Genomic DNA, 27,662 nt, shown 5'->3' on the forward strand with positions numbered 1-27,662 from the left:
GTATGCCAAGAGTGAACGAGACATCGATTCACTGATCCACACTACCAGGCTATACAGCAATGACATTGGAATGTCGTTCGGACTGGAGAAGTGTAGTCGGATGGTAACAAAGAGAGGGAAGGTAGTCAGAACTGAGGGGATTGAACTACCAGAAGGCAACATTGCAGACATAGAGGACAGTTACAAGTACCTGGGGATCCCGCAGGCAAATGGGAACCATGAAGAGGCCGCTAGAAAGGCTGCAACCACCAAGTACCTGCAGAGGGTCAGGCAAGTCCTGAGGAGTCAGCTGAATGGTAAGAACAAGATCCGGGCCATCAACACATACGCCCTGCCCGTGATCAGGTACCCTGCTGGGGTAATAAGCTGGCCAAAGGAGGAGATAGAAGCCACTGACATAAAGACAAGAAAGCTCCTTACCATGCATGGAGGGTTTCACCCCAAGTCCAGCACCCTGAGGCTGTACGCTAAGCGGAAGGAAGGGGGCCGGGGACTGGTGAGTGTCAGCACCACAGTCCAGGATGAGACAAGGAACATCCAAGAATACATTGGGAAGATGGCCCCAACTGACCGAGTGCTCAGTGAATACCTCAGGCAGCAGAAACCCAAGAAAGAGGATGGAGACGAGGAACCATCATGGAAGGACAGAGCCCTGCACGGTATGTACCACCGGCAGATAGAGGAGGTGGCTGATATCCAGAAATCCTACCAGTGGCTGGACAAAGCTGGACTGAAAGACAGCACAGAGGCACTAATCATGGCAGCACAAGAACAAGCTCTGAGCACAAGATCCATAGAGGCTGGGGTCTATCACACCAGGCAAGACCCCAGGTGCAGGCTGTGTAAAGATGCCCCAGAGACAATCCAGCACATAACAGCAGGGTGCAAGATGCAAGCAGGCAAGGCATACATGGAACGCCATAACCAAGTAGCCGGCATAGTGTACAGGAACATCTGTGCTGAGTACAACCTGGAAGTCCCGAGGTCAAAATGGGAGATGCCCCCAAGGGTGGTGGAGAATGACCGAGCTAAGATCCTGTGGGACTTCCAGATACAGATGGACAAAATGGTGGTGGCTAACCAACCGGACATAGTGGTGGTAGACAAACAGAAGAAGGCGGCCGTAGTGATCGATGTAGCGGTTCCGAATGACAGCAATATCAGGAAGAAGGAACACGAGAAGCTGGAGAAATACCAAGGGCTCAGAGAAGAACTCGAGAGGATGTGGAGGGTGAAGGTAACGGTGGTCCCCGTGGTAATCGGAGCACTAGGTGCGGTGACTCCCAAGCTAGGCGAGTGGCTCCAGCAGATCCCGGGAACAACATCGGAAATCTCTGTCCAGAAGAGCGCAGTCCTGGGAACAGCTAAGATACTGCGCAGGACCCTCAAGCTCCCAGGCCTCTGGTAGAGGACCCGAGCTTGAAGGATAAACCGCCCGCAGGGGCGTGCTGGGTGTTTTTTTTTTTATATAAATTTTTATTTTATTTTTTTAAACTTAAATATTCACAAAATGTCTTTATGGATAACCTATGGAAATTAAATGACTAGGATGACTCTGTTCCACAGTATATGGGTGTGGATGACTTAAGTCTTGCGCAAAATCTAAAGCAAACATGGGCAGGGATAACTTTTAGGTGCCTTTTTGCCCCTCTCTTCCTTTGCATTCTATGCCTACTGTGTATTTCAAGTGATGTGTATGTTTACTGAGGGTTTTTGAGTTTTACTCTATGCTTCACAGTAGACAGTGTTTTGCTTGATTGTCCAGTTACATTTTATCTAATGTACCTATCTGTGGTTTAGGAATTTAAAACATCTTTATGATTTCTGTCATGTTACAAAAACTTGATTCTAAAAGTGTGACGATTTGGTCTGCAGCACTGGTTTTCTATTCTAAAGACTTAAGTGCAAGAAAGAACACAAACAATCAATGTAAAGTTTTATGAGCGCTAGCCTTTTGATAAATTTCAGCCAGTGGCTCTTGTTGGGAATCCGCAGCACGTTTCAGCATGTATTTGACGCAACAGCTTGCTAGATTGCCTGGTTGTGCATTAAATCTGTTTGAACCTGTATGTGTGACAGATTAAACTTACATTGCTGCTGACTGTAATGTCAGAAGGGAGGTGCGATGAAACGATTTCCTTCCCGTGTTGAGGCTTTCCCAGGCAAAGTAAAGATCTCAGCAAATCAAAACCGTGATACTACCACTCTGTTACACGCTGAAGTTCCCCGTGCTTGCTCTGTAGTAAAGGTTTTATAGTGATAAGATGTCCAGAGAGTATGTACTTTGGCATCCCAGACTATTACTCACTGAAGTGGCCCAATTCCGATGTTTGTAATTCCCTGTCAACAAGCTTAATGGTGATGCACCCATTGTGAAATCCAGTCAATAGTTGATACCATTATATATTTTTCTGATTATTTTTCCCTTTTGTGTAACTGAAACATGTGCAGTGTTCAGTCTTTCAGTACTCAAATGAGTTTGACAGCTTAACTTAGTTTTTTTTTTTTTTTTTAACTGTAATTTCTTTTTTAAAGGATTTTTTTCCCATATCTTTTGAGTATTTTCTGTTAGATTTTTGTGCGTTTTTTTTTAATATCTTCATGTGGTATTCTTTCAGTGACACCAGTGTCACTTAGACAAAATGTTTGACAGAAAATAACATTATTATTATTATTATTATCATTATTATTGCTAGTAGTACTGGCATAGACACCCTTTTCCTCTCAAAACTACCTGAAATCTTCATTGCATAGTTTCAACAAGGTTACATAAACATACCTCAGAGATTTTGTTCACATTGATACGATAGTATCAAACAGTTGTTCTTCAGCTGCACATCTCCCGTTCCAACACATTGCAAAAGTGGATTGGGATCTGGAGACTGTGGAGGCTATTTGAGGACAGTGAACTTAATGTTATGTTATAAAAATTGGTCTGAGAATGTTATCCTGCTGGAAGCAGCCATTAGAAGATGGGTACACTGTGGATGCTGTGGATGGTCAACAGGAATACTGTGTTATAATAATGTGTTGTTTATTCAGAGATGCTCTTCTGCATGCCTCGCAGCAAGCGGCTGTTGAAGTTACTGTTGCCCTCCTTTCAGTTCAGGGCAACCTGACTCTTTTCCTGTGACCTCTGACATACACGGTATTTTCAGCGAGAACTGCTGCTCACTATTCTGATGCTGGGTTTAAATTTCAGCTTGCTGTCTGGACCGTCTTCATGCGTTGCTGTCAGCAGCTCGTCATGAGTTGCTATCATATGATTGGCTGTTTAGACATTTTCATTAACAAGCAGTTGAACATAATAAATAATAAAGACCCTTGTGAATGTAGAAAAGTAAAGTTGCTTGTGTACCAAACAAAAGAAATATTGAAGCACATGTTGATTTGTTTTTAAATGTGTGATATTATAAATTGAGGTGAAAGGGTGAGTTTATTAAAATGGATGTTATTTAATTTTTAGTAAAGGGCTTGCTTTGGGATCTGCTTTTTTTGTAAATAAAAAAAAAAAGACTCTCTGAAGGAATGTGTGATTGTAATTTAGAACATTTCCTAAGAGGTTACTGCGCAGTAATAAAGCAATAAACAACTTAATAATATTGAAATGGTGACACCATAGTTTTATAATCTGTGGTAAAGGATATCTCAGTTTTAACTTTTACTCTGAAAGTTTCTTTGTGGCTCCTGGAAGTTAAATATCTCCTGATCTCAGTGACCCTAAAAGGGAAACGGTTTCATTTGGGAAGGGATTTAATCACTCTGCTGATCAATGTTTGAAGACAGCTAAAGTCAGAATGGGAAATGACTGTTTAGATGATTCACTTTTTTAAGTTCTGGGGGCTAAGATGAAGACTATTAAGCTTCATTATGTAATTAGTGATAATTGCTTGTGGCCTCTGGGAAATTTTATTGTAGTTTGTTCTACAAATATTTGTGTAATGTTCTCGTGGAACTTCTTTTGAGCATTTTTTCCTTGGGAAGAGAAACTTTAAATCATGATTGGGCCCATTAAAACGGTGGTGATTATTAGCGTGACATTTACAGGTAAAGGAGCGTTGACTGTTTGGCAGAAACCGATGTCTTAGAGTAGCCGACCTGTTATTTGTCAAGAGTTTTTGGCCTGTTATTAGTGTGATTTTAACCCTGGACGTATCTCATTTAGAAAAGTGGGTTTTCCCCCCACTTGATGGCCTCTGAAGAACAGAGTGTTTATAGGACTGGTGGCAGTTGTCATTACCTCAGTAAACTGTTTCCACTGTTCTTGCACACAAGTGAACTAGGGTAGGATGGAAATATTAGTCTTCTCTGGTTTGAGTAGTCTTAAGGGGAAGCCCTGTGTCACTATCATTTGCATGAAGTGTGAGAATTTGCTCTTAGATATGACATGAGGCAGTTCCTCTTGGAGGTGCAATATAGTTCTTAACAGTAATTCAGCAAGTGAGGATTATGTTTACTATGCTGACAACATCAGAAATTGGGATAGGATAAAGATCGATACTGTCACGGTGGGATGGTAATGGTAATGTAATGTAGATGATCGCTTCTACATTTTTTTTTTTTTTTTTTTAACGTTAACGATAAGAATAAGCATTACAGCTCTTTATCATACTCAAATACACAGTGTGTTAATATATAGGAAGTGTTTTGAAAAGGAAAGCTGTGGTAATTAATCTTGGGAGGATGAGTTAGGGCTGAACTAGTTTCTAGTTAGCTCAGTAGGTTTGAGGAAACACTGGCCAGAGTTTCTTTCACAAATTTGATGTGATAAAGAACAGGATTAGGAGTGAGGATGACATGCTTTCTGCTGTCTCTAATTTACAATAGACTAATTTACACAAATGCTGAGGTACAAGAGGCAGGACTTTTTCTCCTCAACGTGGTCTTTGTCCCATTAGAAATAAACAGTGTCCCTTATTTGGATTTTACTGAATATTGTTATAAAGAGTGTATTGTTTCAGACAAAGACTTTATCGAGAGATTAGAAAAGTACTTTAAATTTTAAATTTCAATGAGCTAAAGTCTCAAGGAACACTCGAGAAACTTTTCAAGAAAGAAAATAACAGCAAAGTGAAACAATGAGGGAGAAAAACTGGTACACGTTGTTTAACTGATATTTATTCCATAATTCTTAGAGAAAATTTTCGCCTTCTGTGGGATTGAAGAGTGGCTCTGAAGATTTTATATTGAAAGTGAAGTACAGTTAGTTATAAAGCAGGGCGATATGACCACAAATATTTATCACGATATACATTTGAAAATTTGCAATAACTATATAACTGACGATATAATTGACACTAGACAAAATACTTTACAACTCCACATCTTTATTAGTGCAAAAAAACCCCCAAAACATCAATGTATTTTCACTTAAACAAGCAGCTGTTTTTTTTTATCTGCATTAAAGTTATATAAAAATTTTACAGTGCAAATGCAAATTGCTTGCTGACAGTTTAACCAAAAGGCATTTCCAGTGGAAATTGGCCGACATATCCTCAGCATAACCATGTATAATATCCACAAAACTTAAAAAGAGGTTATGCACACACAATACGGTAATATTATGTTGAAGCACAGTACGTATCACTCCGTGAGGCGCCTGCCTACGATAGCCGTAATGCTCCGACAATCCATCAAGCGGTGCAGGTTCGTAGCTTAGCAAAGTCGTACTAAAACATTTGACAGATTTTCGAGCGCCGTGTACCACATAAAATCGTTTCGAGGTCAGTAAACACAAACAGAATTCATACATAAGGCGCACGGGATTATAAGGGGCACTGTCGATTTTCTGAAAAATCAAAGGATTGATTTTAAGTGTGCTGTATTTTCAAAAGAACACGGTAATAACGACGACCCGCTAGCATGCTCTACCAAAAATAGTCCTTTGTTGTATATCTTCCGGACGGAAGCCAAACCAGTTCCACACTACTGAAGTTGCAGCATTTTTACAAACCAATTCTGAGTCATCTGTTTCATTCAACGACCCGCTTTCGCCCTTCTCATTCTCTGTCGCCGCCATGCTTTTTCCGCCATGTGCTTATGAAAACAACCCGTATTCTATCAGGATGTTTCATTTTCTTATCGTTGCCCAACATTATACCGCTATTACCGTGAAAGGTATGATATGGCCCAGCCCTAGTTATAGCCCTATCCATAAAAACTTTCTGACCGAGTAGACTAAATAAAAAAAGATAATAATCTGCAGGTTTATTGATATTATTTTTAATGCTGATGTAAACTCTGGAGAATTTTACTGTGTATCTACATGATCTCGATAATGATATCCTGTCTAGATATATTTCTCAGAAGTTTCCCAAACTTGCTTATAGCTTAAGATCCCCTAACTGGACCGGATTCAAGCCTGTGTCTAGAGAAGCTATGAATCCTTTTCCAGTTAATGATGGGGAATGTAGTCATGCATGTCGTAAAAGATTAATAAATAATTTATGTCAACTTACAGGAAGACATAAAGTGATAACTGTGGGGGTTTTTTGGGGGAGTTTTTTTTGTCTTTTTAAAAACAGTGCAATTCAGCCTGATACTAGATTGATAAGAACTCCTGTTGATTTACTAAGTGAGCAAAGTCTACCAGTTATTCAATTCAATTTTATTTATATGGTGCCAAATCACAACAACAGTCACCTCAAAGTGCTTTATATTGTGTGTCATGATGTGAAGAAGGCACTTTCGGCTCCCCCCTTATTTCCCAAAGGACCACAACAAGTGGATCCAGATGTTTTTTGGGTTTTTTTTATTTTTAAATTTATTTATTTTTAATCACACAGATTTTATGCCAGATCCATTTCCTGACTGAGCCCTCCTATTTACCCCGGCTTGAGACAAGCATTGGGAGTACACAAGCTTGTAACCCCTGGAGGACAAGTTTGTGTCTTCTCCCAGAATCAAATCAGGGGTCTTTCAAATGTAAAACAAATTTTTTAACTACCACACTACTCTAATAAATATTAAATAATGGCAGTGCTGTTTGTGATTCATGCACTTTTTTGTTCATTTTACATGCAAGAAGCAAATATCCAGTGCCATGTGGCATTTGTTGTGTAAAATCACAGTAAAATTCTGGTGTTCCAAAAGTTGTTTTCAGGTTACAGACACAAATACTGGTTCAGAGACTAGCCTCCAATCCCTTTATCTGGTGTTCATTCTCACACGGCAGCTCTGTAATCCTTTGTAATGACATGACAGGATGTTGTTGGCACATAGCAGCAGGGTGCTGCGTTCAGGTCAGCAACAAGCAGATAAGACCTCTGTGAAGGAGACCGTGGTCAAAGAGCTGTCCCGTTAGCTTTTAGTCAGACTGGGTATATCTGAATGCAATACATGTGTTTAGTATTTCATCAGGAACTACAAGGAAAAAAATGATCTCTTACAGTGGAATAATAACTCCTCTGTGCACTTTTTTTCATAATAGACAAAAGTAGTACAATGAATTTTCAGATTCGAGAAATTGAGACTAATAAAACACTGGGACACAACCACATGGTAATTAACACATAATGCACTACACACAAGCATAAGACATCAGCAACTTTCTGAGACTACGTCCACACTAATGCGTTTTCTCTCCGTTTTGGCCTCCCGTTCACACTGAGACGGCGTTTTTGCTGAAGGAAAACGCATACATTTGGAAACGGTGCTTTCGTGTTGTAGTGTGGACAGCAAAAATGGAGACTTTCTAAAATGATGATGCATGTTGGTCATATGATGCAGACATGTGACCAATTTAACTAAGATAGCGGAGGGCATTATACAGCAGTTGTTTATTTTGCTCTGTTTTGACAGCCCTATTAAAGATTAATCAGTCTGTACATGCTTCAGATAGCTTTTCTTCAAATTCTTTAACTCTCACTCGCTTTTGTAACTTTGTACTTTTGTGTTACTCGCAGCAATAACTCCACCTCATTGTTAGTCCACTTAAAAAACTCGGGGCTTTTCCTCAACATTTTGCCACGACGTTTCAAAGAGCCCGAAAGTAAATAAGCAGCAGACAGAAATGAGGCAGGTCGAATCTTATTGTGTTTCACGCATGCGCAGTACTGGAACGTAAGCGTTTTCGTCCGTTTCAATGTGGACGCGCAACTCTGTGAAAACGACTGAAAATGCTAGTGTGGACGCAGAGTGTTTTCAGACGAAAATGCCGTTTTCAAATCTATCCGAACTAGTGTGGACGTAGCCTGAGGTTACGTTGGCTCTACAAAGATTCCCCGCAGCAGTCTAGCGATACAGTGGTAGTCTGCTTCTGATTGTCCTGAGAGTAGGGCTGTGCGATATGACCAAAATCTCATATCCTGATACAGGATATTTGTCATCCCGATAACTATGTATATCACAAAATAGTGCTTTTTCTGTAAATTCTTTGAATCTCCGGCATCTCGACTTGTGTGAAGTGTTTTCAGCTTGGCGAGTGTTTTGACCAATGCATTAAACGATATATTATGATATATAAGCTGTAACGGCCGCCATTTTCTTTGCGATTATTTATTACAACCACTGCCTAAGCGAAAACCTGTAGTGATCCTGTATGTGTCAGGAGTATCAGAGCAGTTGAGACGCATTTTTTCTAAACAGTGTCTCTGTGGCTTTCAAACCCCAAAACACTCTTCACCAAAAATTGGTCCACCCCAAGGATCGTGTCCCCTGACACAAACAGAGTAACATTGCCAGGATGTATACATCGGGGAAACCAAACAACCTCTGATGAAGCGGATGGCACAACACAGAAGAGCTACCTCGTCAGGCCAGGACTCCGCAGTCTATTTACACCTACAGGCCTGTGGACACTCTTTCATTGATGAGGATGTACACATCCTGGACAGGGAGGAATGCTGGTTTGAGCGGGGAGTCAAGGAGGCCATTAACGTGAAAGGGGAAAGACCATCTCTGAATCGAGGAGGGGGCCTAGGGGTACATCTTTCGCCATCATACAATGCTGTGATTGCAGCCATTCCCCAACTCTCTGTGAATGGTACTCATTAGAGCAGGGCGATATGGCCAAAAATATTTATCACGATATATATTTGAAAATTTGCGATAACGATATAACCGACGATATAATTGATGCGAGACAAAATACAACTCCACAACATTACTAGCGCAAAAAGACAACCTTCCATTTATTTTCACTTAAACAAGAAGCTGGTTTTTATGTACATTAAAGCTTTATAAAAATGTAACAGTGCAAATGCAAATTCCTTGCTGAAAGTTTAACCAAAAGGCATTTCCAGTAGAAATGGGCTGACATATCCTGAGCATAACCATGTATAATATCCACTGAAGTTAAAAAGAGGTGCTTTGCAACATTAAACTGCAGTGTGCAGTACGCATTTTTCGGACCATAAGGTGCACGGGATTATAAGGCACATTAAGCGAAACAAAGCAGTCAGATAAATCAAACTTTATTAAACTCATTCTTCTTGCTTCCTCCACTTCTGTACCATTGATTCATTAATGTTGAATTCTCTGCAGCTGCTCTATTCCCATGTTGTTGCAGTATATTAATGACTAACCTCGTATTGTGGATGGATTATCTCAGTTGTTCTCCTGACTGAAGTTTGGTCCGTTTACAGCATCCTGCCATGCGATTGCATTTGTCTCTAACCATGAAGAACCTTCACGTTAACTTTTATAAGTGGAAAAGTGTTAGTGTTCGTCCTCCAGCTGTGTCGCTAGTGATCACGTAGCACATCATTATATACCAGCTAGCCCAACTTCAGTAACCCTACAAACGTCACTGCTGTTTAGTTTCCTGTCTTCATTTATGTTGGAAGTGATAGCAGAGCTGTACGTTTGATTTTTTTCAGAAATCTCTCAGTCAGAACATGCAATATCATGCTTAGCTCGCTAGTTTCGCTAGTTACCTAACTTCCGCTAGCTTCCTGCTAACTTCTAACTCCGTTAAATGTAATAACTTTTGTTTTCATGGATGCCTGGAAGTTAAACTTTATAGTTACACCTGGTAAAGCAGCAATGCTGATCGTTTTATTAAAGATGAAAGAATTTAGACAGTTTTTAACTCTAAGTGATGCTGCAGTGTTGTTTGACCTGAAGCATACGGAGTTTAGGACCCAGATTACTCCCAGATTTAAGAGCATCTTAGTCCGACAAATATGACAATAACAACGGCCGCTTGCATGTTCTGCAAAAAAATGTGCTTTGTTGTGTATCTGACGGACAAACACCAAACCAGTTCCACATCACGGAAGTTGCACCATTTTTACAAACCAATTCTGGTTCATCTGTTTCACTCAACAATCGGCCATGTGCGTATGAAAACAAAGGCACTGCGCATGCGCGTTTTACTCCCATTCTATCGCGATATTTCATTTTCCTATCGTTGCCTAACATTATACCGGTATTACCGTGAACGGTATAATATGGCCCAGCCCTAGTACTCATGGCCATTGATCAGTGGTTGTTGATCAATGGTCATGAGAATTTGCATAATTATGATTAAGGAACTGACCTCCCAGCCCATTGTTCCTTCAGTGGGCTGGTTTCAGTCATTATGCAAATATCCTGTTTATAAGATTGGGGAAACCTGCAGTCAGCTAAGACTGAAGAAGTCACTTGGATGAGTGGCAAAACATTTCTCCCACTGAAAACGCTACATCCAGATGAACAGAATCAACTTTTGGAGGTATTTATTACATGGTGTGCTGCTGGGAAAAGCCTCTTCTAAAGTTTGAGTCTCCATACTCTTTCACCTGATTCTTGCGTAGGTGGTAGAAGAGGTTTGTCGTGTTTGAGTCTGTGGTGGGGACAGGTTTGCGGCATAGTTTTCCGTTTTCTGCTGTGTCAGACTTTTCATAACCAAACCATGTCCATGCTACAGAGGTAGCCCCTCGTTTAGGAATAAGGTCCTTGATTTGTTTTGACTGGTCCTTTTATTTGGAGCTGCCTGTTCCTGCTTCATTTTCACTGGCTATGCTGGTATTCTCTGTGCCCCGATGCCTAAACAGTGTATTTTGCGACACCATGAAACAAAGGATGGCGTATAATTTGAAATGATAGATGTTTTCATATCATCATCCGATATATTTTGTCATATCGCACAGCTCTACCTGAGATCTATTCAAACTGGGAATGATTTGGTTTTTGTCTCACTTTGGATGAAGTTTATCATCATGCATAATTAAATTTATGCATGCTAAGTTTGTGTGGTTTTCCTACTGATGATATGTGGGCCAACATGTCAGACCTGTTGAACTCCTCGTATACATGGACAGAATTTAAACTTTACAAAGTAGGGCTGGGCGATATGACCCAAAATTCATATCTCGATATTTTTTAGCTGGATGGCGATATAAGATATATATCTCGATATTTTTTTTAAGCCATAAAGTAAGAACAAAAAGAGTTCTTAGTCACACTGTGTCCCAGATGTCACACAGGCACTTTTATTAACATACAGCACAGATGTACATGAAAAATTACTCAAAATTAAATTATGAGCATTCATTAAATAATAATGCTCCATAAATAAAAGAAAACAAGGTTGTTTTTGTGCTAAACAAAGAGCTCACAATTGTGCAGTCAAAATGTAAACTAAAAGACGCTGAGCGTAATAACAAAGACAGACAGATTTTACAGCTGCTCTGTTCCCAAGTTTTACTGTGTGACTGATAGCCTGGAGTTTGAAATCCGCTTCATAACCACGTCTCTTACAGGTGCCATTTATGGTCCTTATACACACACAATACGGTAATATTACGTTGATGCACAGTACGTATCACTCCGCGAAGCTCCTCGGTAGCCGTAATGCGCCGACAATCTATCAAGCGGTGCAGCTCCGTAGCTTACCAAAGTCGTACTCAAACATTTTTGACAGATTGCTGAACGCCGTGTACCACATAAAATCGGTTCGCGGCCACCAAGCACAACCAGAATTCATACATAAGGCGCGCTATCAACTTTTGAGAGAATGAAAGGATTTTAGGGTTAGCGCGGTTAGCTCGTTAGCGCGGTTAGCTCGTTAGCATGTTTAGCTCGTTAGCACGTTGACGCCGTCCAGCCCCACGCATGGGGCGATGCGCAGTAACTCGTTAACGGAGATTTGCCGTGTCCATCTTGTCGCTGCCTGCACGTGAAGCGATGGGGGAGGAGGGGGAGTTGTCTTCAGTGAAGGCGAGGCGGAGTAACGTTGCGTAGAGACAAAAGTGGACGAAAGAGAGGCAAACTTGCGGCTCCACAACTATAATTATAACGTAACATAGACTATATCGATATAAAGGATATTGTCACATCTTATATCTCGTATAAAAATATATCGATATGTTTTAAAAACTCGATATATCGCCCAGCTCTATTACAAAGGAGAAAATTGGGTGGGGAAATTTTAGTTTCTGCCTTATTAATTATAATGTTAATATAAATCTTCCCTTTACATTCAGTGTCAAAACACTGTCTGTACCATTTGCTTTTAGATCAGATTTGCTGCTTTTAAAATGAAGACACCTTTGTACTGATCGGTTCTAAAGAATATGTTTTAATGCTTTATCATTTGTAATAAGAGCAGCAGCTTAAAGAGATGTAGAATGGAAAAGGCAAGAACAAAGACACTGCCTCATCATTGATGGCCTCCACCCTCACATTCTCTCCTCTGGATAAATGGGTGCCCTTGTGTCCGTGTTTGCTGTTTACAGTCTACAGAATGGCTCTTTCTCTCTTCCCTGCCCTGCTTTCACCATCTTTACTCTCTCCCTTTAGCGTCTGACTCATTGCTGTCACTGCTTCTTACTTCCCAGACTTCCCAGTGCGGTGTCCACTGGTGGTTTAATTGCTGGTCATACTAAAGTCTTGAATCACCCACGTCATCTTTTCGTATATTCCAGAGAAGTCTTCTTTCACAAATATCTCAAACATCTTGTTTGCAAACCACAACCAAATTACAGAAAAGGCAGTTTCTCTGACAATTCCCACGAGTTGGCATATTCATGCTATTATCTATGTAATTTTGAGAGTACGTGCTATACTCAAGAAAATCTCAAGAGTTTTTAAGGCCATTTTACACTGCTTGAAAATTGTTAAATGAAAAATTGCATCTAATTCTGAAGTTCAAAGTTAACAAGTGCCATGTAATAATGACTGTAACCAAGAGGTCCGCCTGCAGTAGAAACACTTAACATAGGTGGTTATTTATAATTAAGTGTGAGATTGTTTTACACTGGCATCACCTTGGCAACTCGAAAGTAAAACCTTGTTTTTGCTTATTTGTTTGCAAAATTTTTATTAGATGGCCCACTTTAGAAAGCAAAACAGTTCACACCACAACTCCCCAAACTTTAGCAACTGTCAGAGTAATGAAGGATTGGAGATGAATTTTAGTGAAATATCGCTAAGTACAGTATCAACAGCAGTATTTTTCCTACAAGAATCATATTTATTCAACTTATTTTAACTCTACTTACCACAGTTTGAGAGCACACACAGATTTCACCTTATAAAGCATAGAATAACTGAACTTAAGATGGAAAACGGGCAAGTTCTTTTGTATTGAGCACAATAAGATGGGACTTAAAAAGGAAGATAAGGTGGGGGTTTTTTGTTGTTGTTTTTTCCTTTTCAGGGTTTTGTTGGGGTTAGAACATCTTGCATCTCTCATAAAGGGTAATAGCCATGACAAAACCATAATCTCTGCCTTACTTGTCGTGTCGTTCTTCCCCACTTGTTAAAGAGAACAAAGTGCCCTGCTTTTTAATTATTTATAATTTTAATATTTATTTATTTATTTATATTATTTATTTATTGCTTTTTCATGGAGGTTTAATGTTTTTGGGTGTTGGCAATAAATGAACACCTCTTGTAAACTGAGAGAGAGGTCAGCAGCTCGTAATGAATTAATCATTGGGCTTATCTAAAGCCACTGCTGTTCCCGTAACCCTAGGTAGCACAGCCAGTCGTCATTGACATTCAAAACACCAGACTCCAGCTAAGAAACCAAAACTACCCATGAACAGCCCTGTTTGAAAAGTTGAGATGGTATGTGATTTGCACTAGTTTCTTTAGGCAAAGCTAATGAAAGACCATGCGGGCAAATGATTAAACAATTTGCAAAACACCTCTGGGTTTTATGGAAAAGTTACTTTTATTACAGCTTGGTAATAACATGGAAATAGTGGCGTAATGTGGGATCTAGAGAAGTAATAACCAATTAAAGCACTTTAAATAACATGTAATTAGGTAAGGCCAATGTACAAAATGTAACATTTCTCACATATTAACATTGTTACTAAAAGTTTACTAAGCCATTTTTTTCATCATAGGTATTGTTACATTTGTTTTCACATTCTTAACCCGAATTGATACCACATTATATTCATTTCAGATAAAAATCAAGATTGTTACAAGCTATAACTGGGTTATGACCAAAAATATTTATCATGATATATACGCAGTACGTATCACTCTGCACCTGCCTACGATAGCCGTAATGCTCCGACAATCCATCAAGTGGTGCGGGTTCGTAGCTTAGCAAAGTCGTACTAAAACATTTGACAGATTTTAGAGCGCCATGTACCACATAAAATCGTTTCGAGGTCAGTAAACACAACCAGAATTCATACATAAGGCGCACAGGATTATAAGGGGCACTGTCGATTTTCAGAAAAATCAAAGGATTGATTTTAAGTGTGCTGTATTTTCCAAACAACACTGTAATAACGACGGCCCGCTAGCATGCGCTAGCAAAAATAGTGCTTTGTTTTGTATCTGACGGACGAAAGTTCCACACCACTGAAGTTGCAGCATTTTTACAAACCAATTCTGGTTCATCCGTTTCATTCAACGATCCACTTTCGCTCTTCTCATTCTGCGTCGCCGCCATGTGCGTATGTAAACATAGGCACTGCACATGCGTGTTTTACCCATATTCTATCGCGATATTTCATTTTCTTATCGTTGCCCAAAATTACACCGGTATTACCGTGAACGGTATATAGCCCAGCCCTAATGTAAATTACATCATTCAGTGTGGTTACTACCCCTTTATTTCAACTTCATTGCAAACTATTACTGTTTTATTACCGAAGAAGAGGGAAAATTATCTAATATATTGCCCATAATATAATTAAATGAAAATTAAAGATAACAAAGATGTTGAGTTGGTGAGAGGTGGAAAAAAACTTGGTATTCTTCAGAGTCTTCTAGAAATCAGCAACTGCATTTATATACATCACAACTAACTGTGCTAAAATTACCACCTCTGAACTATCGTCTGTTTTCCCTATAATTAGCAGCAATTTACATAGGAAATGCAAACTCATAAAACAAATTTTCTGTGGGTGCACTGCTGCAAGGGTCTCTAGGGATATTCAAACCTGTAACCTTGGCAGTATTCACACCTTAGTCAGGCAGCTGTAATCTGGTGTCAGGGTGGTTGATGCATTAAATAATTTGCTCCAACCTGGCTCAGTTTCGTCTACCTCTCTCTGTCCAGGGGAGCACAGATGGATGATTGATGTATTCATTTTCACAAATGAGAATCAGCAGCTGGTAAAGTTGAGCTCCACAGAGGGCAACGCTGGCACAAAGAGTTCAGTTCGCCAATCTCCAGCTGGCTGACGAACCCAATCTATCCCTAAGGGAAACGGACACTAAATACCAACATAACAGAGATGGATAATTGGTTCTGGCTGTGACGTTTATTTCTTTTATGAGCCACATTGGCAAATGAATGTAATGGACTGCATTTACTTTTTATCCTTCACTAATAATCCCAGTATCATTTGTTTTTTTTATTGATTTAAAAAAATTTTCACCAAAGTCTACTTAATCAATTACAATGTTACTTTACTTTCATCAATAAAACAGATTTTAATTTATGAAATTATTAGATTTACACAAAGGCATTTCTGTTTCCCACAGAGATCATACATAACTGTTTTGCTGTACTTTAACCACTTTTAAAAGGATAATTATATTTGTTTTAATTATTTTTAAATTGAAGCATTTACAAATGATAGCATTTTGAGCTTAAGGTAAAGAAAAGAGAAAAATCATTATAAGAAACTTGACCTGTTTGCAAGATGACATTTCACTTAAATGACAAATAACTGAAACTGAAATGTCTCACCATATTAAATCATTATATTGACCATACCATTAAACCGTCATGACTGATTATGCCCTCAGAGTTCTTTTGTTTGCTCCCGGCTGTGTTCCTGTCTTTGCTCATGAAAGCTGTCATTTATCACTGCAGAGCAAAGAAAGCTCTTTCTTCTTGTAGCATTTTCTGTGCATTTTTCAGTCTGTTTCATCCCACTCTGTCTCACTTTGATTACTGGGTTGGGAGCCTGCAGCCTGTATTTATGCCGCTATCTCTCACCAGAACCTTTTGCTCTTTGTGCCTTCAACTGTCTGCTGATAGGAGTTGGTCCCCGGGCTGCCTCGGCAGTGGGAAATGAGCCCTCGCTAACAGGGTTGGCGTTTCAGCAACCCCTCTGTCCTCTACGGGGCTTTTCTGTCGCAGTTCACTCCCTCACTCAGGGTTATTAGTGTGCAGATCACTAGGGAGCCCGGCCCAAGCTGCACTGGCATCTGCTGGCTAATTAGCATCGATTCTTGCACTGCGGTTTTGTTTGGTTGTTTGTATTTTTTTTTTCTTTAAAGTCTGAAATCAAGAGTGCAGTCACACCTAAACTTTGGTTTCTATATGTTACAGTTAGTTTAGTTATGCAGTTTGTTCAAGTTCAGTCCACCCACTTACCAACAAACAAGTGGCTAGGAGCTTATTTGTTGCAGAGTTACAGAAACTTTCAAATAATGAAGTTTGGGAAGTTTAGAAGGGACATTGTGTAGCTTTGCCTGTGTTTAAAAATGATCAAATTTCAGGAATATTTTAAGAAATGTTGGTTCTAGACCCTCAAATGTGGTGAAGTTGGGTGCCGGTTTAGCTCATTGGGACGAGCAGGCGACCATATGCCACATGTCTGAGAGCGGGTTCCTGTCCGACCTGCAGCCCCTTTGCCGCATGTCTTCTCCTGTCTCTCTTTTGTTCCGCTTTCTTGTCAGTCTTCGCTATATCTACCCAAAAAAAACTAGAAAGGCCCAAAATAATTTTTAAAAATGTGGTGTGTTTCCTTTTTTTTTTTTTTTTTTTTTTTTACACTTTTGTTTTGTATGAATGTTAATGTGATATTACTGACCATTTCATCACTGAATCATTAGTCTCTGAGAAACTTGCTAATATCTCCAGTTTAAAAACAAAACATTATTAAAGAAATAGTAAGAATAACCAGAGGGGTGGAGCAAATAATTGTGTTTAAATTTTTAGTCAGGTTTAATAAGGCTGATTGGAAAGCACCGGGAAAAGAAAAAAAAAAAAGCAGAACAAAATATACATGTATGGGTGGTCACAGCAGTGGGAAGGATTAAAAAGGAAACTGCATCCACAAGTCAAGATCTTAAGATGAATGAATCTCAGCAGGCTTTGTCTAAGTAAATAAGACTTCAGAAGTTTATCTCTCTGATTTCACAGTATCCATGCTGCTTGTGCATGGCTTCATGTCTGTACTATAGTGTGTACTTCATCTTATCTTTTTTGAGGGCACGACTCTGCTCTCAAACCCTAGGGCTCGCCTAGAGAGTGCCAGCATCCTTTTGTATCTATCACCAGTGACCTTTGACCTCTTTCACTGCGCTTTCAGCCAAAGGGAGACCCATAAGCTGTGCTGTTATCTGGGTCACATCAGAGAGGAGACACCTGCTTGTGTTTGGTATTGAGTCTCAATTGAATTCTCTTTTAAAAGCTTGAGGAATGGATCCATTCAGACTGTAACCTTTACTTACAAAGGACACACAAGAAAAAATAAAACTGAGATAAAATAGTGTTCAAAAATGCTGGTTCATGTTCAGGAATTGAAGAGTTAAAAAGAAGAGACAAAAAAGGTGCACATCGGGTAAACTATTTATTTATGTGTCACCCTGCGGGAGAGATGGCTCGTTTTTACCTACATTTGGATTGTGGGATAATATTATGTAGGCTAAATGTATTTTATGTGAAGACATTTCCCGCACATTCAGTTATTCAGTGTTGTTTCAGTTTGTAGTTTGGGACTTAACAGCTTTTCTTTCTTTTCTTCATTTATTTCTTTATTTTTGTAATGTTAATGTCCAGTGGGTTGTTTGCTACACCTAGTCGCTAGGGCAATACGACCCAAAATTCATATCTCGATATTTTTTAGCTGGGTGGCGATATAAGATATATATCTCAATATTTTTTTTAAAGCCATAAGTTAAGAACAAAAAGAGAGTTCTTAGTCACACTGTGTCCCAGATGTCACACAGGCATTTTTATTTACATACAGCATAGATTTACATGAATAAATTTCTCAAAAATAAATTATCAGCATTTATTAAATAATCATGCTCCATAAATAAAAGAAAACAATGTTGTTTTTGTGCATAAGAAAAAGCTCATAATTGTGCAGTCAAAATGTAAACTAACAGATGCTGAGCATAATAACAAAGACAGATTTCACAGCTGCTCTGTTCCCAACTTCTACTGCGTGACTGATAGCCTTGAGTTTGCAATCTGCTTCGTAACCATGTCTCTTAGCAGGTGCCATTTATGGTCCTTATACACACACAATACGGTAATATTACATCGAAGCACAGTACGTATCACTCCGCGAGGCTCCAGACTACGGTAGCCGTAATGCTCCAACAATCCATCAAGCGCTGCAGCTCTGTAGCTTACCAAAGTCGTACTAAACATTTTTTTGACAGATTGCTGAGCGCCGTGTACCACATAAAATCGGTTCGCGGTCAGTAAGCACAACCAGAATTCATACATAAGGCGCGCTATCAACTTTTGAGAAAATGAAAGGATTTTAGGCCGCGCAGCCCTTGTGGGCTGCATGTCGTTAGCGTGGTTAGCTCGCTAACACGTTGACGCCGTCCAGCCCCACAACTCGCTAACGGAGATTTGCCGTGTCCATCTTGTCGCTGCCTGCAGGTGAAGCTATGGGGGAGGAGGAGTTGTGTTCAGTGAAGGAGAGGCGAGGCCGAGTAACGTTGCGCAGAGACAAAAGTGGACGAAAGAGAGGCAAACTTGTGGCTCCACAAGTATAATTATAACGTAACATAGACTATATCGATATAAAGGATATTGTCACATCTTATATCTCGTATGAAAATATATCGATTTTTTTTTTTTAAAACTCGATATATAGCCCAGCCCTGCTAGTGGCTAATTATTTTTTTTATGCCACAATCACCAGCAGTCGTAACAAATAAATTGGATATTTAGTATTTATTGCTGACAGATGAAGTGTGACTGATCAATCTGTTTAATTTGTTAATGAATGAGGTGCTATCTCTTGCTGTACGAGATGAAGCCATGGGAGTTTGGCAATATGGAAAATTGGGTTTTATATGATTTTTGTATTTGGCAAATGTCACTGTCAATTAAATATAACATGTGCTAAAGACCATACGTTTGTCAGCCAATGTGATTATCGCATTGCTACTCGAAGTCACATTTTACAATATAGACGCCAGTCTTAAGCACAGACAGCTTAAGTGTAAAATCAGATCATGTGGCACTAAACCAACACGTGACAGATGAGATCAGTGAAGTTACCAGGGAAAGTGGAACAGTGATTCATTGCACTGTGGTTCTTCATTAGAAAGAAATACAGGCACTGGCAGGAAATCCGCTACTACAAACACAGTTATGCCAGTATAACTTAAGAACAGGGTCAGAGAGATTGTTTTAATGGTTTCTACTCCCCTCTGTATTTACAGTATTATGCTGTCAGTAAACAGGAATCAGTATAATCAGTTTATGGCATAACAAAGTGAAAGTTAAACGCCGGAAGAACCCCAATTACTCTGCTTTTTTTTTGCTTTTTTTTTCTTTCTTCAAAATGTTAAACTGATATCAAGTGGGAACTCACAAGAACTCACAAAGAATCAACTAGAATGAGTAAAAACATTTGCAAGAAAACAAAAGCATACATGTGACCAAGAGTTAAATATGTAAAGTTACTCTAAAAGAACTACGTAAAGTACTGCTCACAGTGATGGACTTGGCACGATTTTGTTAAAATTTATTTATTTTTTTAAATTGTCAGGGTCACTCTTGGTAGAGTGTTCTCTGTCTGGCTTTATTTGCTCTGCGGTGACTCAGATGGGCATAAGAATAAGTCCTGAAAATATTACTTTTCCTGCAAGTCTGCTATATTTTAATAAGATGTTGATAAAAATTTAATTAGTCAAGGCTCGCTGGTCTCGTTTTCAAACTAGAAACTTTTAGAATTGCTTATTTGGCTGTGTTGCTCAATTTAAAAAAACAAAACAAAAAAATCCCCAATGTTTGTTCTCAACTTTCTTCTGTTTGTCTTCCTCCAGGTGAGGTGAAGATGGTGGACCGGCTTGCGAACAGCGAGGCCAACTCCAAGCGGATTGCGGTGGTTGAGAGCTGCTTCGGCGCTGCAGGTCAGCCACTGGCCATCCCAGGCCGTGTGCTGATTGGTGAGGGTGTTCTCACTAAACTCTGCCGAAAGAAGCCAAAGGCACGGCAGTTCTTCCTCTTCAACGACATCTTGGTTTATGGTAACATCGTCATTCAGAAGAAGAAGTACAATAAGCAGCACATCATCCCTCTGGAGAGCGTCACCATCGACACAGTGCCAGATGAAGGCGACCTGCGCAATGGCTGGCTCATCAAGACGCCCACCAAGTCTTTCGCTGTGTATGCTGCTACTGCCACCGAGAAGTCCGAATGGATGAACCACATAGGGAAATGTGTCGGAGACTTGCTGCAGAAGAGTGGCAAGTCCCCTACAGGAGAGCACGCGGCTGTATGGGTGCCCGACTCAGAGGCCTCTGTGTGCATGCGCTGCAAGAAGGTGAAGTTCACGCCAGTCAGCCGCCGCCACCACTGCAGGAAATGTGGATTTGTGGTCTGTGGGCCGTGCTCAGAGAAGAAGTACCTCCTTCCTAGCCAGTCGTCCAAACCAGTTCGTGTCTGCGAGCACTGCTACGAGCAGCTGACATCCGTAAACCAGGCACGCTCAGACTCCATCACTCGGCCGGGGTCAAAGTTCCACAGCAACAACCTCTCGGATGATGACGACGATGACGACAGCAGTGACTGAGGAAGGTCCGATCCTCCCAACGGTCTGTCCATCTCTCTGCCGTGGAGGAAGTACTCTGCTGATTACATTTTTTGTGTTTTTCATCCTTGTGATTGAATCATGATCCACCAAGAGAGGAATTCTGGATTAATTCATTAATTCACTTTGGAGTTCTGGTCTCATCAACAAACCAAAATGTTTTACCCTTTTCTATGAATCCAGCAGGGATAAATACTTTCCTGAACGCAGTGATTAATCAGTCACTTGAGAAACTGCCTGGGTGACCAGCAGCACTTTGAGATAAAGTTTTGACTGTTCATCACAGCCCTTCTCCCTTCCCTCTTAATTAGCTTCAGTTAGTCACTACAGAAAACAAAGGTGCTAATGAGAGACTTGCCCTCTGCTCTATACTCAGCTTAAGTTAATTTCTTCTTCTTTCTTTCTTATTTTTGTCCGTGCTCTCTCCATGGACCTAAACAAGGTAACTGCTTGTAATTTCTGCAGGGAAAAGCAAATGTTTGGGCTGTAGCCTGTCTTTGGTTTTCTTTCAGGTATTTCACCAAACAGGACTTTATTATAACAGAATTCTGCACTATTTTTGTAAATTGGACTCCAGCAAAATGAAAAGTTTCCCTTTTATAAATATCTATTGTGCTAAACGCAGAGCTTTTTCTAATCTACTATAGCTGCTTTTGACAAATCAACTAAAGCTTGTCTCACGATGAGCGATTGTTTCTCTTTTAACAACCACGTATGAGTTTTCTTAGAGGCTGCCCCCAAGCTTACTCTGCCTTCTTCTATACCCTCACATAGTGCCTTGTAGAAAACTCAGCTTAGCCTTCAGCAAGCAGAAAGGTTATTAGATAATAAAACAAGACTGCAAAAAACAGCGACTTCATGATAGGTTGACTCTGAAACACATTATAGAGGGTAGGGTTGTTGTTTGGTTTTGTGTGAAGACCAGGGCGATTATAGACCAGGGATCAGATGAGAACGGTTCAATTTGTTCCTAGAAACACTTGAAAGTCACTTAAACCAGCCATCCAATCTTGTAAGGGCAGTCACCGGCTTTTCCATTTAGCTGCTAGTGGGCAATTTTTACCTAGAGGAACCTAATTGCCTTGTTTCCACATTGTGTTAAAAACCAGAGGATGAATGGAAAGTATTGGTGATCAACATTCTCTCTCTCACACACACACCTTTCAACAGATGGCTTGTGTGGACCTGTGTTCCAGACGAGGCTGATTGAACGCTAGTTGAGAGGTTGCTTTAGACCTTGTGAAAATCTTTTGTAGCCGACCATGGCTGGGAAATCTAGTTAGACTTCTATCAAACACCCCATTGCTTATCAAATAATCTAAAGTTTACCTTCAGAAATAAATAACTAGCCAGCCAAATATACTCTGATTCTGAATATTGATTAAATAAAGCACACATTACTTTGCAGTGCTGGGCTGATATGTTCATTTGTTCCCAAAAAGCTGTTGCACTGACCCCGCCTGTGAGTAATTATACAGCATTTCCCACATATTTTAATTCCATTTTGGCTCCATTGTCCATCCATGATAAACAATACCCTTCATAAAGGGCCCTTTCTGAAATATTTTAATCAGCAAGTACCCTGTGATACATAAGTAATTGAGCGTTACACTCACCTGCATCTCCAATGAGTCTTTCATCCTCTTTAGCTGCTAGGCCCTGTTCTGCTCTGCAGCTGAGCTCAGAGTTTGAGACACAAAAAGCATTACAGCTTCAAACAACCGTAGTTCTAGGGTTTGCAGCAGAAGATCTCCAGTTGTCAGATGGAGTACAGGGCGGTGGTGCTAGAATCCAAGAACTCAAGCAAAGTAATGACCTCCAAGTCCAACACAATGCCAAGATGGCCAAAATAGCGTCTTGAGTAACGTGAGATTAGAAGGCCTTTGGGACTGAACTTTTAAAATAAGGTCATGGTGTTATCAGCTACCAAATCAGTCATGGATCGTGGTGTTCCTTCAAACAGACTGCAAAAATAAAATCTGCTAAACCAAGTTGCAAAATATTCTTGTGGGGCTGTTAAGTCTTTGCTATAACTTTAATGTCACATTATAACAAAAGACAAAAATTGGTAAAACATGAAGTTGCTAGAGTGGGTAAAGACAAAGAATTGAAGTTTTTTGCACCTGGTTGGGTTTTGTTAGCTGTAGGTTATTTTTATCTTTGTGTTATACAAACGGATCCGATTAATGTAATACCTCACAGAGAGGTAGCAGCAAGCAGTAGTTTGGATTCTGTTTGCAATACGATTGTTTAACACTCAGCTAATGCCTCCAGTGAATGACTGAATGAAATGAAATGCAGTAATAAGGAAGTTTTAGGGCCTGGTGTGTGTTTTTCTTTTCTTGCACAACTGTGTGTGAACCATAGGTTGTGAAATTCCTACCTGCTCAGCAGCTTAGCAGGTTTTCTGGAATGAACATCAGGAAATCGGCATGTTGTCTTCCTGTCACTTGCCCTTTACTGTGCTGCTCTTTTACGTCAGAGGGAAATACTGTGTCATAAAACAAACACACCTCTTTTGAACTCTGCCAACACAAGCGACCATAACAGTCTGTCCATCTTTCTTTCCTTCCTTCCTTCCTTGTGTACTTGCTTCCTTTTTCAGTACCATCACTTCTCCATGGAAACCACAGCTTGTAGATCATGTGACACAGTGTGTGTGTGAATTAAGTCATGTGATTGGGTACTGAACAAGGAACTGAAAAAAAATACTCCTTTGGGGAATTGACTACCTTCTACAGCCTGCAGAGAACTCAGGTTCAGTTCGCTTACCAGATGTTCATGTTATCAGTTTCAGTGCGAGTTTCTGTTCTCGGTGAGTCCTGTGAAGAGTTTCATTCCTCAGACCAACATTTTCAAATAAACAGCACTCAAAGTTGACTCTGAACTCTGCAGGATCATTAATTTCTCGGTATTTATGACCCAAGCTTGTACTCAGATACTCGTCAGTCTGCTTCTCTGCTGGCTCATTCTGTGCTGTTGGAGGTCTCAGGATTGTCACTATTTGTAAAAGTGCACTTGTAGCATCTAAACCAAGACTGAGTTAGGATTCTCGTCTGTCCTGTTTCCCTGCGTCACTGCATGTCTGCTTAGAAAATCCAACATTTTTATCAGATTGACGCATCACGCGTCACATTGACGGGCGTTTACAGTATTCTTAAGAAAAGATTTTGAAACTCTGGAATATTGACGCGAATTTTTTTCAGTCACACTAGAAACGCAAGACATGCAGTACATGACAGTCATGTCATCTGCCAGGAATGCATTAGAATGCCAGGCATTTTACCTATTGACAACTCGACTGAACGAGTAATCTTAACATATTGTATGAACCTATCGAAGTGTGAAAGCAGGACATCAGCAGCTTGGATGAGACTTTTTTTGTTTGTTTTAAATGAGCTACAGAGTGTAAAGGTCACCATAAAGTCAGCGTGGACTGCTGCATTGATTTCACTAAAGTGCATCTGTTTGATCGGCTGACTGAAAAAGTCAAAACACCTCCTACGGGACAGCCTGTCACACCCAGCTCCATCCAAGCAGACTCTCACTCACGTGAAACTTCATTTTCACAGACGGGTGAAAGTGTGAACTTGTATTTTGGAAGTTTTCTTCTTGTTAAATAGAGCACATTAACTGCATCAGGTTTTTTGGAATGAAACTCACAGGTGTTTGTTTAAAACAAAAGGCATGGGATAAGATGTACATGAGCACACTGCAGTCAGGACTAGAAACCGAAACCACAGAAGTGATTTTGCTTTTATCTGAGATCAAACGGGATTGGGAAAACAAGTTTGCGTTGCTTCTAACAAAAGCCGAACCTTTACCTTTATGTCCAACACCTCTGTGAGTGTCTACAGATGATTTCCTTCATTTTGACTTTCTTTCTACACAGATATACGGTAACAGTGCAGCATTAAGCATCTCAGTAAACCAGCAGAACAGGAAGAAGAAAGGGATCATTTTCTTGTTATGATCTTATAGGTTAAACTTTCTGGTAATGTTATAGCGATAAGAGAAATGACCATGTTAATGATCACTAACCAGCTGTCCTTTATACTCACTGTGGCGGTGGTGCTCACGGAGAGACGATGACGTCACAGTCGAATCCAGAAGCACAAAGTCCGGCCTCAGGTTTGCTGTGGATTGCACTCAACAAAGTCGGCACATGGACTCTGATCCAGGTTGTTACCATATACTGTCAGATCCACAGCGACTGGACATTTTCAAATGAATCCTCATGTTGTTTTAAGCCTGTTGATTTTTGTACATTTGTACAGATTTGGGTTGTTTGGGTTGTAATGTTTTTGTTGTACAGTTCTCATAAGTTTCTGAAATGACGCTGTCTCAAGTCTCTTTGTGCTCAGCCCTCCTCTTCGTCCTGTCTGTCACATGTCATCAGCATCTGCAGCTTTGTAATACGGTTAAAAAACAGATGGGAACGTTTTGATGGCCGCCATGCAGCCACGTGTGTTTTAAGAGATCCTGCTCCTCAGGACAGGCAACAGCAGCCGGCAAATATTAAATGCACGGTTCAAAGACACCTAGTTCCTGTGTTTTTGGGGGGGTTATATGCACTTAAACGGGTCACAATGCTGATTTCTTGGTAGTAAAACTTCTAGTATACAGTACAAAACTAAGGATTGCAATATGTATTTGTTTTTAAATGTCTCATTCCACAGTTTGACTAAAATTGAATCAAACTCCAGCCAAATTAGATTTTTTTTTTTTCACCTCCCAACCTCCCAAACATATTGACCAAGAGAAATGACACAGTCTGATGCAGACGTACAAAAACCCGATGAGTCATTACTCCCCCCACAAGATTGTCTGTACAGTGTGATCCTGCTGCAGAGTGAACCATGAACATAAAAAAACATCATCTAAATCTTGGCTGATTGAGAATGTTACACTTAACTGCCTTTTTTTTTTTTTCCCCACTTTTCCATTTGGCCAGAACTTTTGTGCTGTAAATTACAGTGTCCAGCTGTTTGTGTGTTCACACTGTGAGCAACATGTCTGACAGTTGGCACTGTTTGTGTTGATTGTAGATTGAGGGGTTCTGATTACTTCTCCAAGCATTGATTAAGAAAATGTCACATGTAAACAAATCACACATGTAATTGTTTTGATTTTTAGAGGATTTTTTTTTCTTTTTCTTAAATGGCCCAATAGTGAAACTAATGCAGGAAGGGCACGTTAATAACAAATAAATAAAATAAAAATAAAACCTTCAACTGAAAGAGTGAATATAATGTGTGTTACTTGTGACTTTTTTTTTTTTTTTTAAAGCTGATCACTCCTCTGCTGCATTCAGGCGATGCGCTTGTATTCAAAACTCTAACATTATCTCAAGCATGTGACCTTTATGTTGTGTTTATAGGTCGTGAAATGGCAAAGCAGTGGAAAAGTCACCGGAGGCTGTAAATAATCTAAACCTAACATCTAGTATTTGTTCTTGTTAGTAGCATGGATTTGCAGCTGGAAGCTGTGCAGAAAATTGATTCATTATCATGATTTTTCTCGGCTTTTTCCAGCACACATTTCATCTTTCAGTGGCTGTAAGAACAGCTGAGCCAGCCACAATGCTGCAGGGATAATTAAAGCTCAAAATCTACTTTTTATTTATTTTATTTTTTTTGGACAATTTGCTGTGAGTCTGACACATACGGGTCTATCAGGATAGTGTGGACTCACTCTCTACACATGTCCAAACTTAAGCGCCAAATGTGACAGAAAGACAGTCTTTGAGTCCAGAGGTAAAATACTAAGGCTATAAAGATATAAATAGGAGAAAAGTGAATGTTTTTATTTTGAAAATATGGGCCAGTAATTTTTATATTCAGCCAGTAAACTAACACATGGTGGTTGAATGCTGCTCAGTTCAGCTCATGTCGCTCACAGTATGAACCACTTGGTTGAGGGTGGTGATGTTTTCAGATGTGGGATAATATCCACAAGTGAATCGGAGAAGAGCTGCAGATCTTGAGATTCACACATTTTCCTTAGGAGCCAACTTGGGACAGCTGAAAAAGATCTCATTGCTTCTTGTGATTTAGGTTTTGTTGTACAAATGTTTTCTGTTGCTGTTTGATTTCATTGTTGGTTTTATTTCCTAGTTTTGCGGGTAATCTTAATTCTCTAAAAAGGGCTTAAATCAGAATGTAACCCAGCATATCATCTTCATACTAATTCTTTAAGAATTGCTTTAGTATCTCTTATATAAATGATGTAATGGTTAAAATTCAAATATTGTCCTGTGTTGTCTTTATTTGACCTCTTTCTGGGAAAAAATAAGAGGGTCATCTTGTGAAAATAGATTTCATGATTATTAAACGTGATTTTTGCACTAACAAATGCAACTGAGGTTGATTTCATCTTTAAAAGTGTGTTACTGTTGAGTGTGTCCTTTTTTTTTTTTTTTTAGTTATGTAGTTATTAAAGAAAACTTGGTATGAAAATCCCAGCAGTAAGAAATAAAAGCTTGTCTTCACAGCCATGACAAACAGGAAAACCAAAGAAACGTAAACA

At 39.8% G+C, this 27,662-nt stretch overlaps 1 protein-coding gene across 1 annotated transcript in view; it reads left to right on the plus strand.

Moving 5' to 3' along the window:
• The window catches only part of plekhf2 (pleckstrin homology domain containing, family F (with FYVE domain) member 2), a 42,376-nt gene extending 16,008 nt beyond the window's left edge, over positions 1-26,368 (plus strand). The window contains exon 2 of the mRNA XM_026183634.1: positions 20,368-26,368. Within this exon, the coding sequence (XP_026039419.1) occupies positions 20,379-21,116 (738 nt within the window). The 5' untranslated portion in view covers positions 20,368-20,378 and the 3' untranslated portion in view covers positions 21,117-26,368. The remainder of the gene's footprint in view (positions 1-20,367) is intronic.
• The last annotated feature ends 1,294 nt before the right edge of the window (positions 26,369-27,662 follow it).

This window comes from Astatotilapia calliptera, chromosome 11, assembly GCF_900246225.1.
Source record: "Astatotilapia calliptera chromosome 11, fAstCal1.2, whole genome shotgun sequence".
Lineage (NCBI taxonomy): Eukaryota > Metazoa > Chordata > Actinopteri > Cichliformes > Cichlidae > Astatotilapia > Astatotilapia calliptera.